Source organism: Nicotiana tabacum, chromosome 7 (genome assembly GCF_000715075.1).
Source record: "Nicotiana tabacum cultivar K326 chromosome 7, ASM71507v2, whole genome shotgun sequence".
Taxonomy (NCBI): Eukaryota; Viridiplantae; Streptophyta; class Magnoliopsida; order Solanales; family Solanaceae; genus Nicotiana; species Nicotiana tabacum.
Window position 1 is genome coordinate 73,165,896 of NC_134086.1, and position 18,191 is coordinate 73,184,086.

Below are 18,191 nucleotides of genomic sequence, written 5' to 3' on the forward strand. Positions count from 1 at the left end.
TATAGGTTTGAACATTGATCCTCTTTGTCATGTGTGTAAAAGGGAAGCTGAAACCATTAAAAATTATTGGACTACATTAGGTTTAAGTTTTTCTCTCGGTCAAAACGACACACACTGGGTCCATAATATTAGAGACCTAAAATCTTTCACCCCTTCCCCTACCTTAAATGGGAGGATCTTTACCCATTTTCCTGTGGTGTATTTGGTTAAACAGAAACAATAATAATCATACTAACAGAACCTGCAATTTCAACCCCTCTCATGCAATTTCTCTAGCTTTAGAGTATAAGCTCCTCACACAAAGGAACTTGTAACTGTCCAGTCCCATACAATTGAGGTTGCATTGCACAAACCACCTCCAAATTATTTCAAGCTAAACATAGATGGGGTCTTCAAAGAAAATACAAACATGGGAGGCATGGGTGGAGTATTCAGAGACCATATGGGAAAGTGGATAATGGATTATCAAGACTCCAGTCCCTCAAGCTCACCCATTCAAACTGAATTAGATGCCCTAAAGGAAGGACTTGCAATTGCTATAACTCATGGTTATACATCACTGGTGGTTGAAACGGATGCAACAGAGGTAATCAAAATATTACATTCTAATTGTGTCCCTTACAACTCGACAATTGTTATTTGCAGGTGGTTAATGCATCAGTTGAAGCAACCGAAGATCAGCCATAACTTTCGGGGGGGGGCCCCCAACAAGATAGCTCATAAGATTGCTAAGGAAGCACTCAAGCATGCAAGAAAACACCAGCTTTTTGATAATCCTGTCCCTTTTGTTTTAAATAACTTAGCAATGGATAAGTATGATTATGTGTATTTGGTTAAAAATATTAGTACTAATATGTGTTGCAGTTTGGCCGAGATGAGGAATTTGAATATCCTCAAGGCTTGTAGTTTCCTTAAAAATGTAATTAATGGTACTCCGTAATATTTAATATATTATCTTTGTTCTGTCAAAAAAACTGACAATGTAGAATGCAGAGATAGATAAACAATGTTCATAAAAAGAAGAAGAAAACAAGTTACAAGTAATCAAAGTTCTTTTACGCCAAGAATCGGCTATCTGGTAAGGACACCTAACTACATCGTATACTTTTGGTCTTTTTGTTGCCATCTGTATGGCCATGACATTTCCTAGCATTATTAAGTTATTAATTCCTTGGTTATTGATCTGTCTTTTTTTTCTTTTGAGTTTATTTTGCACTAACAGTGAAAAATAATATTTACACAACTAAATTACTTAATTGCAATATAACTACAGATAAATCTATATGATAAGCAATACTCCTAATAAAAATAGCAACCTGCTACCGTAGATTAAACTAGACCGATAATGTAAAATTATTTTAAACTACTAGAATAATCTATTAGGCTCGAATTTTTAAATCAGTGACCATCTAACTTGCATCAAGACAGAATCTTGATCTTAATTAGGGATCTAAACAGATCTAATAAAGTATATTCCCTCTGTTTCAATTTAGATGATACACTTTCCTTATTAGTATGTTCCAAAAAGAATGATACATTTCTACAATTGAAAATATTTTAACTTTAAATTCTTAATTTTACTCATTTTACCTTTAGTGAGAAACTTTTATTACCACACAAATGTCATGGCCCTACAAAGCTTTTACCCCTTAAGCTTTAAAGACCAAAAGTTTTAAAAATTTTCTCTTTTTTTTTCATAAACTTTGTATCGAGTCAAACTACCTTTAAGCAAGAACTACAAGTTGAATCGTACTTATATGCATTTCAAAATCTAATTGTGTGTAATAATCTTACATATGTCTGAAAATATATGATGCCTAATTTAAAAAGGAAATTTCTGCTGTGCTTATTCATCAGGTAAAGATAAATTTTTCATTTCAATAGTTATAAGAAAGTCAACAAATATATTTTATCTTAGTTAACACATTAGTTACCTTCTAAAGATTTCTAAAGTCAGAACCCATAAAAAGAAAAAAGAACTTGCAAGGTCACCTAAATACTCTGTTTGATATATAGTTAGTTAAGGTAGTTGAGCCTCAAAATCACTTTGGACTTTCGTATTTTCTTCCCTCCATTTTCTTCTTAAACCTCAATGTTTTCATCTATAAAATGAACCCTTCTTAGCATTCTCTCACAACCAACATCAACTTCTTCCACATTCCTCTCCCTTCTTACACTTTTTCCCTTCACATTACCATTCTTTAAAATCTCATACAAAAAGGGAAGAAATACACCTAATGGAAGGGTTCAAATTCTTGAATGATTTTCGTCGATTGGTACCGTTTTTGGCTATTGTTTTGATGATTTTTAGCACCCAAGTTTCTGGGCAAATTAGTACAGCATGTAGCGCTGCAATGCTACGTAGCTTTAACCCTTGTATAAACTTCATGAGCAGTGGTGGTTCAGGTTCACCAACTTCAGCTTGTTGTCAATCTCTCAAGGAACTTACCAGCAGTGGCAAAGATTGCCTCTGCCTTATTGTGACTGGAAATGTTCCTTTTAAAGTACCAAACAGAAATTGGGCAATTACCCTCCCCAAAGCTTGTAACAACGGTGGTGTTCCCATCGAATGCAAAGGTAATCAAACATTTTAACAAGATTAGCTACTAAAACACAATACCACCCTCTCGAACTGTACCTCGAGCACACATTTCATTAGGTTAAGAGGGTATGAGTGTCTTGGTAGTCAAATGTGCAATATGTTGAAGTAAGATTGAAATTGAAACTAAAAATGACTTTTGAAGGCTTGTTGGCTTTCTAGCATATGATCTGTTCTTTATCTTTTCCCCAATGTTGATCTATTGATTTGATGACTCATTCTGTTTTCCGTTTCTAATTGCAGGTTCTGCTACCCCTCTTCCAGCACCAGGTACCAAACCAACTAATTTATCTAATCTTACACTTGTGTTTCCAGATAGTAGAGGGAAAAAAAATCAAATCAAATCTTTAATTACCAAAACTTTTGTTTTTATACTAAAAATTAGAGTGGTGTGACAGGTCCAGCTGCCTTAGTACCATCAGGGTCTCCAAGATCATTTCGAAATCCTAGGTCACCTCCAGCTCCTAGCCCTGAAGGTAAAACTTTAACATTTCTCGCGAATTTATTGAACATGATGAATTCTATATAGTCTAATCTGGCTAATTTGGTTCATGTAAACGAATGGCAGGCGATGATGTCCCTGAGCCGTTCAATCCTCCTCTGGGACCAGTGGGTGATACAACACCAGACTTAACACCACCATCTCCATCAGGCGGCAGCTTGGGAAATCCTTACAATGGTTTCACACCGCCATCTACAACCAACGGTGGGTTTGGAAATCCTGATACAAGTTCAGGATTCAAGCCTGATTTGACTCCTTCCTCTTCCCCAGTTTCACAGAGACTTTCAGTATTTGTACTTCTAGCAGCCTGTGGAGCAATTGCTTTGAAGTTATACTGAATTGATTCACCCCCCACTCCCTTCTGGCCTTTTAAGATGTACTTGTAGTTTATGAACATTGTTTGGTGTGTGCATACATTGGATAACAGATTGCAAATATTATTTGTTGTTTCCTTGTAATCAAGCTGTACTGCAGTATAATGAAAATTTTGGGGTTCTAGAAATCTATATTTTTCATCTTTTCAATTCCTTTTCTTTGGCTAGTCGAGAAAGAAGTCATAATAACTTCCCTGCCCTGCTATCACTCGAACTTTATTGCTATTCAGTTGGTTTTCCCTACAACGTCGAGGTTACAAGGGACTCTTAAGGAACATTAACTCTTTATATTACATTAATGACCTTAACAAATTTGGAAGGTTGTTAATACTCTAAATCTAGCAGAATTTGGGAAATTTAATTAGGGTATTCAGAGGAAAGTTCTAGAAATGAAAGTGAGACGAGAGAGGTTCAAAGGAAAATGACCCGATCCTCTCTTAACCAGTGAACTGACCGCGCTTCGCGCAGTTATATAAGATATAGGTGAATAATAATAATTTTTTTAAGATTAAATCAAAGATAAAATAAATTTAAAAAATCCTCAATTTATTTTTTCTTCTTTATTTTATTTTCTCCTTCTTTCCTACAATTAAGTACTCCTTTATTGAATGTTCAATCAAATTTTGGCAAACAATGTGCAAATACCTTGAAAAGGAAATGAAGAAAGAATCAACTGTTTTTTATTCTACCTCTTAATAAAATGGAATATTAACGAAACACACATTCTTTTTTAGTATTTTATCTGATTTTCTATTAACACATTGTTGTGATGGCATATAACTACTATATTATTTGGAATTTCTTGCCTTGCTATAGGCATATAGTTTTCTAGTTATGGGGTTACAATAAAATTTGACAATTCAAAGAGAATGTGATGATTAAGCCAAAATGGTAAGAGCTACATCTGCCATTAAGACATGGTTTGAGTACACATTTCCAAATAATAACTGCTACACTTTCATCTCAGGCAACATATTAGCATTTTTACCTTCAATTTCTTAGAGATCAAGCTAATTGACCAATGCTGCTATAACTAAGCACTTTTAATACCTTCGAATTATGTGGCTCCAAATAGATTCGCTTATGTAATGCTAACACTCATAAGACTAAATCAATTTCTTTGACCAAGTGATGCAATGACAATATTTCAGATATGTCAATAGATGGAACTGTTTCAATCCATAAAAGTGCATTCTAATATATTATAGTAATCTTAAGTATTTACAACACTTCTAAAACAACAATTAGATAGCCCACTGGTAAGTATCTCAACAGAGAGAACTTGAAGAAATATGGAAACAATTAGAAATTCTACATTTGATATGCTTCATCCACAGCACGTGAATTTAATCCAAATATTGACACAAAATTTCAATAAAAATTGCAAATGAACACTTTGTAAGGTGTCGTTCAGAAAATTACTGCTTTATTTATAGTTCTACCATCATTCATGTGCTTTTCAACAACAGTAGCCTCTGCAAACCAAAACTAGGAGCATGGCAGTGGTCCGATCTTTCATGATCACAACTTCAAAGACATCAGCAAAAGCTTTAAAATTCTCTGAACCGATCACCATTTTTATCCAACAAAATACCTCCAACAAATGACTTGCCTGGCCAACCTCCATTTCCTCTCTAAAGATAACAACATTGCCAATCATCCATCCAAAAATGAAGGCAAACAAAAATATTAACCGATTAAATTAACAAAATATATATCATCCTCCAACTAAAATCAAATTATTCCCAGACTGTTTGACCAAAAAGTGCTAAACTAATTAATGATGAAATAGAAGGTGAATCCTAGTTAAATATAACAAATTCTAGATCTAATATTGGAGGGTATTAGCAGGATGGATAGTGTTTGAGAATATTAAATGTCGGGTGTGTACTCGATGATTATCAATAAATATTATAATATGAACATGCTGCAACATTGATACACCTATGGCATTGGTGGATCAAAGGGTTGGTGGTCGGGATGGATGATAAGACGAATCGACGGTTCTGGCATAAGTACTTCTTCATCAAGACCAAGCACCTGGTGGCGGACCCGACTGGGTTTCCCGAGCAATGGAACTATAATCGTAAGTATCTTACTGTATGCTCGTTATTTTCTTTCATTCTTTCATTTTCGGCTCACTCGCGGCTTCCTTATTTTTTAGTTGAGAGGCGTGCACCTCTCCCATCTTCGATATGGAAGATTGGGTGGCTCGTGTGTTACCCCATACCCTGAGAATTCGCGATTGTGCGTCCTTTCACAAGCGTTTTGGACCAAAGATCTCGTCCAGTAAGTGTCACTTCTACCTCAGCTTATTGTTGTTTACCATCGTTGTTTGACGCGACCTCTCTTTGGTGCCTGGTCGGCAAGTTTCCAAGAAGAAAGATCCAGTGCCTGCATTTCGCCAAGCTATCACGTCGGCTGGGATGCTATTTGCCTTAACCGAGTCTGCTCGAGGAGGTTGGACTCAAGCTCCGCCAGTGAGGGACTCCGCCCATCAGACTGTTGCTGTACAGGATGAGATCTCTTCTCAGCCTATCCTTCACCTCGTAGATGAGCCATCTGATGGCAAAGAGACATCATTGAGGAAAAGACGAAGGGTGGAGACCGGGAAAGCCATTGTCGCTGACGTTGAGCCAGAAAAATTCATTGCTTTAGAAGCGGAACCTGTGCTTACACCAGACATTGAGGTCGTTTCTACGACGGGCGTCATCATAGAGAGGAGACCCTCTAGGATTGAGGAGGTTCATAGTAACGGGGAGCTTACGCGGGTTGCAATAGGTGGCTCATCATTGGCGGTCGCGGGAAGCAGAGCTGTTCCTGCGAGGGACGATGACTCTGGCTCAGATAACGATCCTGAGGAGATTCAGACCTTCATGGAGAGGACTACTCATGTGGAGATAAGGACGGAGGGTCTTAATCGGCACATAGTCATCCCCGTGGACTACAACCTTTTGGCAAACTCAGAACAGGCAGTGCCGATCTTTGCTCCTCTGAGCGCGACTTCTGAGAATATGGCGCTACATAAGATGGCAGATGCAGACCATTCGTTGGGCATGTCCGGCATGGCTCTACGGGTGAGTGTTATTCCATGTAAGTTTAGGTTTGTTTCATACGAGCAATATGCTTATACTGACTTTGTTATTTTGCATCAGACTCTTGTCATGGGGATTGAGCGTGACCGGCGGGAGGAGCGGAGGATGACCATTTTTAAGAAGATGACCACCAAGTACAAGGAGTATCGTACTTAGCACCGAACGCTGGTTGACTTCCTTAGCCAGGATGGCAAATTTTAGTTGCTTCGTAATGGGCTCAAACAGAAAGATGATGAGCTGACGAAGAAAGATAAAGAGCTAAGGGAGAGGGAGATGAGCTTATGAGGGCCATCGGTAGGTGCAACGAGCTTGAGGCATCGCTAAAGGCCATGTCATGCCTCAACCTCGGGAGGCGCGACCGGTGCTCAACCGAATGAACCCGACTGAGAAAGCCTTTTTGGACATTTTCTCCCCAACCTATTATAATCAAGAAAACATGCTTTCATTAATTAGACTGTAGGATATATCGTATATGTAAACATTTCTAGTTCATTTTACATTACATTCCTTACACCATAGATAAGTCCCAAAATTTTTATACAGTTTATAGTTTGGTAGAACAAGAGTTTAAATTACAACACAGTCCAGTGACCCATCCAATACCCGTACACAACCCACACAAACATTTACGGAGCCACTAAAGATACAAAAGACAGTTATGATAATGCCGGCAACAAGGCCCCGACTATACCTCAAAACGTGGCTACTTGTAACAAAAAACATATCGCACGACTGTTGGGAGAGAAAGGGGGCTCACCAAGACTGCTGAAAGGAGGGTGCATTGCTATCTGCGATCGACACTATCTGCTACGGAACCACCTACATCCATTCAAAGATGTAGCGCCCCCGACAAAAAGGATGTTAGTACTGTCGAATAGTACAAGTATGTATAACTAATCACCATCTCATTAGAAAGAACAATAATACAAGAAGAAGATAATTATAAGGATTAACATAAGCCTCAAACAAGACCACAACATCAAATTAAGAATCAAATAGCTTCCAAATAATTTCCATAGCCTTAGGTTGGGACATTTTAATACTGTTACGCCATCATCCACAATACCACCGATTTCTTGCGCGGAGTCCGATCACGACCCGATCGGCTAGGTTGTCTCATTGAGACATATAACTCAATCACAATTTCATTCTCACTTTTCAGTTTCCATATCATCACAATACCACCATGTGTGCGACATGGTGTCCGATCACGGCCCGACCGGCTAGGCTGTCCCATCAAGAGATTTCCATGTTTCCTCATTCATCTCATTTCAAATTTATTTCACATATATCAATTCATTGGCACTTGGGGCCACAATTATTACATCATACTTGGCTCTAGACCACATTACATAACTCAAGCTCTTTTCCCCCACATTTCACATCATTGTCACTTTCAATATTAAACCTTTCAATTCAAGAAAATAGGCACATACGAGAGAAATTATAAGGCGCAAACATAAAGAGGATTTCACATATTTTGGCATAACAATCTTAATTCAAATTCGAGTTGAAGTCTAAGCATTATAACACATGTTCCATATTCTTAACACATTCTCAGTAGACAAGATAACATAATGAGAGCATTGGGATACATATTGCACATATATTCTTGCATCACAAGTTCATTTGAATAGAAATCACTACATCGATCAATTTTGGAACTTACGACATTTGCATGTGCACCAAAGGGGTTTAATTTCTAAAAAGAGGGTTTTTTAGCCATACATACCTCAATAGATATTTCCTTAAATTCTTACAATAATTCCGGAACCTTTAGCAACTTTGATCTATTTTATGAGCATTACAAAATGAACCAAAAATTAGAGAGATGATCAAGATTTTAGCTCTTTTGAGCACATTATCAAGCACTAAGTGTGCATTATACCTTTTAAGATCTCTTGGTGAAAGATTTAACCAACCCATACCCTATCTCTTATCATTTTTAGCTCACAATTGTAACGACCTGATCAGTCGTTTTGAGCTTTTACACTTCGCTTGCCAGTTTTCGGGCATGACTATCCCTGTGTGATGTATTATGACTTATGCAAATTATCGGTTTTGGTTTTCAGGGTAATCAGAATGGTTTGGAAGGACAATTCTCAGTTTGAAGCTTAAAATTTGAAAGTTTTAACCAAGTTTTGACTTGTTAGTATATGATCTCGGATTTGAATTTTTATTATTCAGCTAGCTCCGTTAGGTGATTTGGGACTTAGGAGCATGATCAGAATATGTTTTGGAGCTCCGGAGTAGATTTAGGCTTGAATTGGCAAAATTAAAATTTTGGCGTTTTCCGGTTGATAGGTGAGATTTTGATATAGGGGTCGAAATGGAATTTCGGAAGTTGGAGTAGGTCCGTTGTGTCAATTGTGACGTGTGTGAAAATTTCAGGTCACTCAGACAAGGTTTGATAGAATTTTTGATCAAAGGTGGAATTCGAAAGATTTTGGAACCTTAGGCTTGAATCCGATGTTATTTGGTTGATTCGATGTGGGTTGAGGTGTTTTGCAGATTTGTATAAGTTTGGATAGTGGTATATGACTTGTTTGTACTTTTGGTTGAGGTCCCGGGGACCTTGGGGTGATTTCAGATGATTGACGAGAGATTTGGAGTTTGGGATTTGTAGTTGAAGCTGCTGAACCACTGTCATACACGCACCTGCAGCTTGGGGACCGCAGGTGCGGGACCGCAGAAGTGGAAGGCTAGCCGCAGATGCAGAAGCTGGTGTGAAGGGCTGAAGCGCAAGTGCGGATGATTTGATCGCACCTACGAGACCGCATGTGCGGAAGGTGAGGCGCAGGTGCGGACTTCTGGTTTTAAGTGAAAACCACAGATGCGGTTCTGTAGATGCAGATGCGGTACCGCAGGTGCGAAAGGCCTGGGTTAGAAAGTATAAAAGGATACCTTCGCGAGTTTTTGGTTATTTCACTATTTTTAAGACGGCTTCAGAGCTTTTTGGGAAATTTTGAAGATAGAATTCAAGGGAACTTCGTTGAGATAAGATTGTTGAACCAAAAACTCGTTCCTATGGTGTTATTTCATAGAATAGGCTTGAAATTTATGGAAATTTGTGGGTAAATATTGAAGAAACTAGGGCTTGGGAGTGGAGACCTTTCATTAGGGAGTTGAGGGGTCATTTGTTGGCGGATTTTGGCATTCTTAGTATGTAAGGACTCGTGGGAGGATAAGGAGTTTATTGATGTAATTTTTGTTGGATTTCGAGGTGTGGGCTTGGGGGTCGGGTTTGGTCAATTTCGAGATTTGTGTTGTAATTTGATAATTTTCGCATGGGCTTCGTTCCCTTAGCATATGTTGGCGTCATGAATATGTTTTTGGATAGATTTGGAGCATCCGGAGGCCGATTCGAGAGGCAAAGGCATCGCAGGCTAGAGTTTGGACCGGATAGAGGTAAGTAATGATTGTAAATGTTTGTCTCGAGGGTATGAAACTCCGTATTTTACAAAGTTGTGCTACTTTGAGGTGACGCACATGCTAGATGACGAGTGTGGGGTCGTGCATAATTGTGGATTGTGACTTTGTCCGTCCCGTATAACTGTTAAGTCGCGTATTTGATTGAAAAATATTTGATATCATTATGTTTTGGAAATTATTACCATGCTTTGGGGTGAATGCCATGTTTGGGCTTCGTGCCAACTGTTTTGAACCCTTAGGGGATTTTTACTACTATTCCTCATTGTTTTGACTTCATATTTGTACTCAGTCATAGGGTATTCTACTATTTTCATAACTCAGCCATATTTACTCCATTTTGGCCTTTTAAATGATATTTTGGGCTGAGCATCATGTTTTACTGTTGCCCATGTGGCTTGAGAGATTTCTGACTGAGTGAGGCCAATGGCCTGTGTTGTGAGGATATTATGGGATCGGGCGGCGCGCCGCAGCAAGTTTTGTACTGATTCATGATTATGAGGCTGAGAGCCTGATTTGTTATGCTACAAGGTGGCTTGATATGAGGCTGAGAGCCTATTTTATTATGCCACGAGATGACTTGTTATTGCGCTTGGGCCGTAAGGGGCCCTCTCGGAGTTTGTACACCCCCAGTGAGCGCGGGTACCCAGTGTGAGTAATGTGATGCTGCCCGAGGGGCTATTGTTGATTCATATTATTGCCCGAGGGGCTATTATTATTTTATATTGTTGCCCAAGGGGCTATTGTTGTTTCATATTGTTGCCCGAGGGGCTGATTACGAGTGATTATGAGGTAGCCCGAGGGGCTGGTTCTGTTGATATTATGCCCGAGGGGCAGTTTATGATACATGCTTTTGCCCGAGGGGCTGTTTATGTTTTCTATCACTTATACTCACTGTTTTACAACTCGTTTAAAACTATTGAAAGTTGTTTTAAAAGATTTTTACTAAAACTGAGCTTGGTTTACGAAGTAAATGATTTGTGTACTGCGTTGGAAATGATCTACATTGTTGTAGTGTTATAACGTGGTTTACGTGTTTTCTTACTGGTCAGCTTTCATTTACTTTTATTACATACTGAGTTGGCGTACTCACATTACTCCCTGCACCTTGTGTGCAAATTTAGGTATTACTGAACCCGATAGCGGGTGTTGATTGCTTAGTGACAGAGTCATCGGAGTTAGCAAGGTAGCTGCCCAACATTCGCAGCACTGTTTTTCTCCCTCTTATCTTCCTTAGACTGTATTTAGTACATTTTTAGACTATTCGTTGTATTAAAAACTTAGTAGATGCTCGTGACTTGTGACACCCTAATGCTGGGCTTGTGTATTTATTCCACACTGTTAATTTAGACTTACATTATGAGATATCTGATTAATTAAAAGCTTAAAAATAATTGCTATTGATTAAATAGTTAATTCGGGAGTTGTGTCGGCTGTCCTAGTTTCACGATAGGCGCCATCACAATCGGGTCGGTTTTAAGGTCGTGACAAGTTGGTATTAGAGCATAGGTTACATAGGTCTCACAAGTCATGAGTAGGTTTAGTAGGGTCTCGCGGACCGGTACGGAGACGTCTGTACTTATCCTCGGGAGGTTGAGAACCTTTATGAAAAACTTCACATTCTTGAATTCTTATCGTGCATCCTTGATTCAGCTGGAAATGTAACTCTTTGAGTTCCTTCCATGCATTTGTATGCACGCATGAGTGCTTAGTATCAGATATGCATCGATGGCTTGTGATTCGCTGATCGAGGGGCAAGGTGTGATCTTTGTGTGTTGATGTTGGGCCAGTCTGGAGGACTTGAGGCCGGGTTTTGCCTATAGCTTGAGCACTGAGGCGTTGATTGTGTGAGTACGTGCTTTTGGATTTGTATGTCCGATAGTGTCCCTATTAGTGGGAGTGATGACTGGATAGTTATGTGATGAGTATAATGTGACTGCAAAATGTGTACATATGATTTGAATGAGACAAGAAGGGTCTGCTTAGGGTTAGTAAGAATTATCCGGTGCTTGATTTCCATTATGATTTGATGTATAGCCCGAGTTGTGGGCGTATTGAAGAACTTTTTCATGTTGCCTAGTTAGGATGTGAAGTAGATTTCACGTTGTGATATGAGTTCAGACTCAGGAAGATTAAGTGACTGCGTAATGTTTATGACGGTGGAAGGTTTTAAAGAGATGATAGTTTGAGGCGAAGCAGGTGGGTTATCTCCTGCAGAGTGTTCTGAAGTTTGTGTGATCCTTATGTTGTTGTTGGAAGATCTCCTTTACCAGTGAAATATATGTGTTGCAATTTAAATTTGGGGTCGCTTAAGAGAGTGGGCTTGACTGTTAGGAGGGTGAGCGCGAGATTTGCAGAAGATTTGAAGTACTAGATGATCTATGTTGTACGAGCTTATGAAGGATTGAGTTTAATCTCACTATGGTATTATGGCACTAATAGAGTATATGCATTATTGGTTATTGTGTGTTTTGATCTATGGCTTTGAGCCAAGTGGGGGAGTCTGTTATTGATTAGTTGATTGCACGGTTATGTGCTATGTTGGCTCCAGTTTGAGGCATACTGGTGAATCAGTTATGGCTTATGGAGGTTGATACCGAGGATGCCTCGAGTAAAGGAAATTTCAATAAAGGTTATGTTATGCTTTATGGGTGTATGAGAATCAAGGAATGACTTGAGTTGTTATTGGTAAAGGATGTACGGTGCATGGAATAAGAAGTTTCTTGGTTGCATTAAGGTGAGGTTACATTCTGCGGTGTCGGAGTGCTAATGGAGCATAGGTCGTCCAATCTATTTGATCGGTCTAATTGCGGTTTGAGTAGAGTGGATGACTCTCGAGAATGGTTCTAATGGGTTCAAGATTTTACATGTAATAATTGGAGATTTTCAGGTTGTATATTTGGCTAGAAACTGAGGTTTGCATTGGAGGGTGTCAAGACTCGTGGTATTTCTATATCATTATGGATTCTACACATCAGTATCAGGAAGGTGAAGGTAATAGCTTTAGATTTGCAGGAAGTCTCTTCAGGGGAAGTATTTCGAATGTGGTGCTTTTGAGGATATTTGAGAGAGTAGTCATCGGCTTATGAACTGTAGGACGATATGGATTTATGCTTGGGTATCATGTGTGAGTCTAGGTTGAGGAATTGTGGCGTTATAGCGAGAAGAAGTATCAAGTTGAAGGTAAATTAGAAGGAACTTGGATGGATGGGATAGCATGGTAGTAGGCCGGATCGACATAGTAATGATATGATTAGTTCTTTGGATGCTTACGAGGTAATGAGTTTCTGCAGGTGTTTCGCGGAAATGCTCTTGGGTTTTAGTCTCCTGCGTAGCTTGGTTGAGTTAGAAGGATTCAGTCCTGACGGTTTATTTTTGTGCAAATGGAATTCGGAGAATTCTTGATGGTTTCCACCATGGTTAGAGATGTATATTTTCTACGAGCGTGAAGAGCATGGGATGTATAGTGATTTTCTTCTAGATGGGATCAAAGAAACGTTCTTGGCTAGTTGAGTATGTAGTTGCGTGTGGCTCGGAAGGGATATGAAGTTCTCATGTTTATCCTAGGATGGTATGGTATTGTGTAGGATTGAGATTTGCATGTGTAAGGTCACGATTCAGTTCTGAAAGGAAGGTCATAAAATTCTTAGGCAACACGGGCAGCTTCAGATGATTAGGGAAATGATATTACTAATTGGTGTGGCTTGATGAGAGTATACGTTTCAGAAAAGGGCAATGTGATTAAGTTGATGATACTTTATTAGTATTGCGGCACTCTCTTGTTGGGTCGACTGCTAATATTCGAGTTTGCTTGGTGGCACAGAAGAATTATAGGAGTACCTCTCGTGAGATGATTGGGTATTACAAGTATATTGTATATTCGGACGATGGAATGGGGATCGGATATGGTAATTCACGTGCTGTATGGATTTAGAGACTGGGAGTTCTCATAAACAGGTTAGGTCGTGGTTGTGGACTGCATATACCGATCTTGTGTGGTAATTATTGGAGGTTTGGAGACCTGAGTAAATCCTTATTGCTTAGTATGCTAGATTTTGGTGTGATATTGGGTATGGACTGGTTGTCTCCATGTCGTGTTATTCTGCATTGTTGCGCTAAGGCAGTGATGTTGGATATGCCGATAATGCCACAAATTGAGTGGTGAGGTTTGACGGATTATGTTCCCAGTAGGGTGGTTCCATTTTTGAAGACCCAACGGATGGCTGGAAAGGGTTGTTTTTCTTATTTGGCCTTCGTGATGGATGTTAGTGTAGAGACTCCTACCATTGATTCAGTTCCAGTAGTGAGGGACTTTCCGGATGTGTCTTCTGCTGCTGGGCATATTACTGAACATGGTTGTTGATGTCGGTATTGATTTGGTGCTGGGCACCGTATTGTATGGCACCAGCGGAGTTAAAGGTGTTGAAAGAGCAGCTTCAGGGACTCTTTGATAAGGGGTTCATGGGTAGGCCAATGTGGATGTATGTTCTAATTTGAGTTGGCTTGGTTGACTCCGAGTTGTATTGTTGAGGGATGTGTTGATTTGATTGTTGTTAAGCTTATTAATGATCTGAGGAGATCTATGAGTTACCTTTCTGTGTTGCGAGGCACTGGGATTTGTTGGTTATAGGAACATGTGCTGCGGTTTAATTGGGGTCTCTCAGTGGAATTTGAGCGGGAAGAATATTGGGTATTGCTCGGCGGATAGCGTATCGATTGTGTCCTTTCGGGTTTGTGTTATGTTATGTCAATGCTTCACCGTGGTTATGATGATTTGCTTTGCTTCTGGACATCAAATTGTGCGTGGTTTCAGTTTTGAGCATAGTGACTTGAGGTGTTTCATGTGGACCAGTGTTTGGATAGGGTCACGCATTGCAACGAAGTTATGTGGAAGTATGACCCTTCGGGTTAGATTTGTGTGTTTTGTTTCTACGACGTGTGATAGGTTCCCAGCATTGTGTTGTGGTGGTACTGGTGAGCTTGCGGTACAACTCTCTCATTTGAGTCATTCTCATGATTTGAGTATGTTCTGATTGTTGCTTATTGATGCACGGATTGCACGAGTTGTGGCTTTAGATTGTATTGATGTGTCATATCACCATTGTAGTTGTGTTGGATTAGATGAGATCGTTAAGATCTAGAATGAATATAAACGGATTTGGTTTCAGCGTGTTGTAAGGATAATATCGATGTTCGGCTCATAAATTTGCTATGGTCCTTGCCAAAGGAGAAGTGGCTTCACGAATGGTTGATCTGAGGAAAAGTTATGACTTTTTACGTGTTTCATTTATCATTGGTAGTGTATGAAAGTATTGGAATGAGGCTTTATTTGATAAGAGGTTTATTATCGAAACTCGGATGTTTTGAGCAACTGCTGTGATTAGAAGTTATCGCTACAAGTGTCTGAGATATGCGGTATGTCTTGTGATTGCATCTAGGGTTGCAGATATGGTTTGTTACAGCTTGTTCAGACTTATTCAGAGTATAGATGTGAGATTCTGATCTTATAGATGATTTTAGAAATGGAAATGTGGTTCTAAGGTTTATGGGCTAGGTTGGATTGTGAAATTTCAGTTACATTGTGTTATCGGACCTATATGAGATAGGGTGACATGGGATCACCCCCGGGTATGTATATGGTAAGGTTTCTCAGCGATTGATGGTTTTCGAAACAACTCTAGGCACGTTCGACGACGAACATATGTTTAAGTGCCACTTCGCTCGCCAGTTCTCAGGCTTGACTAGCCCCGTGTGATGTATTATGACTTATGCAAATTGTCAGTTTTGGTTTTCATGTAATCGAAATGGATTTGGAAGGATAGTTCTCAGTTTGAAGTTTAAACTTTGAAAGTTTTGACCAAGTTTTGACTTGTTAGTATATGATCTCGGATCTGAATTTTTATGATTCGGTTAGCACCGTTAGGTGATTGTGACTTAGTCCATCCCGTATGACTGTCAAGTCGCGTATTTGATTGAAAACTGCTTGATATGATTGTGTTTTGGAAATTATTACCATGCTTTGGGCTGAATACCATATTTGGGCTTTGTGCCAACTGTTTTGAACCCTTAGGGGATTTTTACTACTATTCCTCACTATTTTGACTTCATATTTGTACTCAGTCATGCTATATTCTATTGTTTTCATAACTCAGCCATATTTACTTTGTTTCAATATTTTAAATGATATTTTGGGCTGAGCATCATGTTTTACTGTTGCTCAAGTGACTTGAGAGATTTCTGACTGAGTGAGGCCGAGGGCCTGTGTTGTGAGGATACTGTGGGATCGGGCTGAGCGACGTAGCAGTGTTGTACTGATTCATGATTCTGAGGCCTAGGGCCTGATTTGTTACGCTACAAGGTGGCTTGATACGAGTCCCAGAGCCTGCTTAATTATGCCACGAGATTTTGCGCTTGGGCCATAAGGGGCCTTCCTGGAGTTTGTACACCCCTAGTGAGCGCGGCGTACCTAGTGTGAGTAATGTGATGCTGCCCGAGGGGCTGTTGTTGATTTATATTGTTGCCCGAGGGGCTATTGTTGTTTCATATTGTTGCCCGAGAGGCAGTTCTTGATTCATGTTATGACCGAGGGGCTGATTACAAGTGATTGTGAGGTAGCCCGAGGGGCTGGTTCTGTTGATATTATGTCCGAAGGGCGGTTTATGATACATGTTTTTGCCCGAGGGGCTGTTTACGTGTTCTATCACTTATACTCACTGTTTTACCACTCATTTGAAACTATTAAAAGTTGTTTTAAAAGATTTTTACTGAAACTGAGCTTGATTTACGAAGTAAATGATTTGTGTACTGCTTTGGAAATGATCTACATTGTTGTAGTGTTATAACGTGGTTTACGTGTTTTCTTACTGGTCAGCTTTCATTTACTTTTATTACTTACTGAATTGGCGTACTCACATTACTCCCTGCACCTTGTGTGCAGATTTAGGTGTTACTGAACCAGGTAGCGGGTGTTGATTGCTTAGTGGCAGAGTCATCGGAGTTAGCAAGGTAGCTACCCGATGTTCGCAGCACTACTTTTCTCCCTCTTTTCTTCTTTAGACTGTATTTAGTACATTTTTAGACTATTCGTTGTATTCAAACCTTAGTAGATGCTCGTGACTTGTGATACCCCGATGACGGGTTTGTGTATTTATTTCGCACTGTTCATTTGGACATACATTATGAGATATCTGATTAATTAAAGGCTTAAAAATGATTGTTATCGATTAAATGATTAATTTGGGAGTTGTGTCAGCTGGCCTAGTTTCACGATAAGTGCCATCACGACGGGGTCGGTTTTAGGGTCGTGATAACAATCCTCCTACACTCTTCCGTTATACATGCATGCAAAATAGATACAACTTTAAGCCCATGAACCCTCTTGTTAATTGCTCATTTTAGTAGGAATTTTCGAAATCAAAGGTTAGGGTACAGATTCTTACCTCTTAGGATGAAGGCTTAGGAAACTTTACTTGAAAATCTTCAAGGATTGTGCAAGGATTGAAGAGAGAGTTGGTGAGGATCACTTTCTCCCTCTAGAACTCTTTCCCTCACTTTTAAAGGCATTAGAAAAATAGCTCAATATGGCCTAATGGGGTGTTTTAAGGGGATGCGGTTGGGTTTTAAAAGTTAGAAAATAAGAGCCCCGACTCAATTCTATGGTCGCATATGCGACCGCATAACTGTTATGCGGCCCGCAAAGGGACTGCAAAAGTAGCCCTCAAGGGCTTGAATTTTCTGCTCGGGTATGCAACCATTATGCGGTCCGCATACCTATTCTGCAGTCGCATAATGCACCGCAGAACTACCCTCGCAAAAAGCCCAAGGAGGTTATGATATGACTATGTGGCCTGCATATCGATTATGCGATCGCATAATTGGACGCATAGTTGTCCTCAAAATTTGGCCAACTTTCTACCTCACTTTGTGGCAAATATGCGGTCCGCATATTGATTATGTGGCCGCATAATGGTCCGCAGAAATGCGTTCTTCAGCAAAACATTTTCTTTAACTTTTTAATGCACAAATCAATCCAAAAAGTCCGAACCATGGCGAGCTAGCTCGCCACAAAGAATTTCATAAGTTCTAACAAATAATCCTAACTTGGCACCACGATACTCCTGGTTTCGGGAAAACATTTCACGGGGCCTTACATCCTCCCCCGCTTAAGATCATTCATCCTCGAATGAGGATCA

At 39.6% G+C, this 18,191-nt stretch overlaps 1 protein-coding gene across 1 annotated transcript; it reads left to right on the plus strand.

Annotated features, from left to right (window-relative positions):
* The first annotated feature begins 2,150 nt into the window (after positions 1–2,150).
* LOC107800196 (uncharacterized) lies at positions 2,151–3,603 on the plus strand. The gene is made up of 4 exons (XM_016623350.2): positions 2,151–2,577; positions 2,843–2,869; positions 2,998–3,075; positions 3,168–3,603. The coding sequence occupies exons 1-4, from the start codon at positions 2,238–2,240 to the stop codon at positions 3,437–3,439; spliced, it is 717 nt and encodes a 238-aa protein (XP_016478836.1). The 5' UTR covers positions 2,151–2,237; the 3' UTR covers positions 3,440–3,603.
* The last annotated feature ends 14,588 nt before the right edge of the window (positions 3,604–18,191 follow it).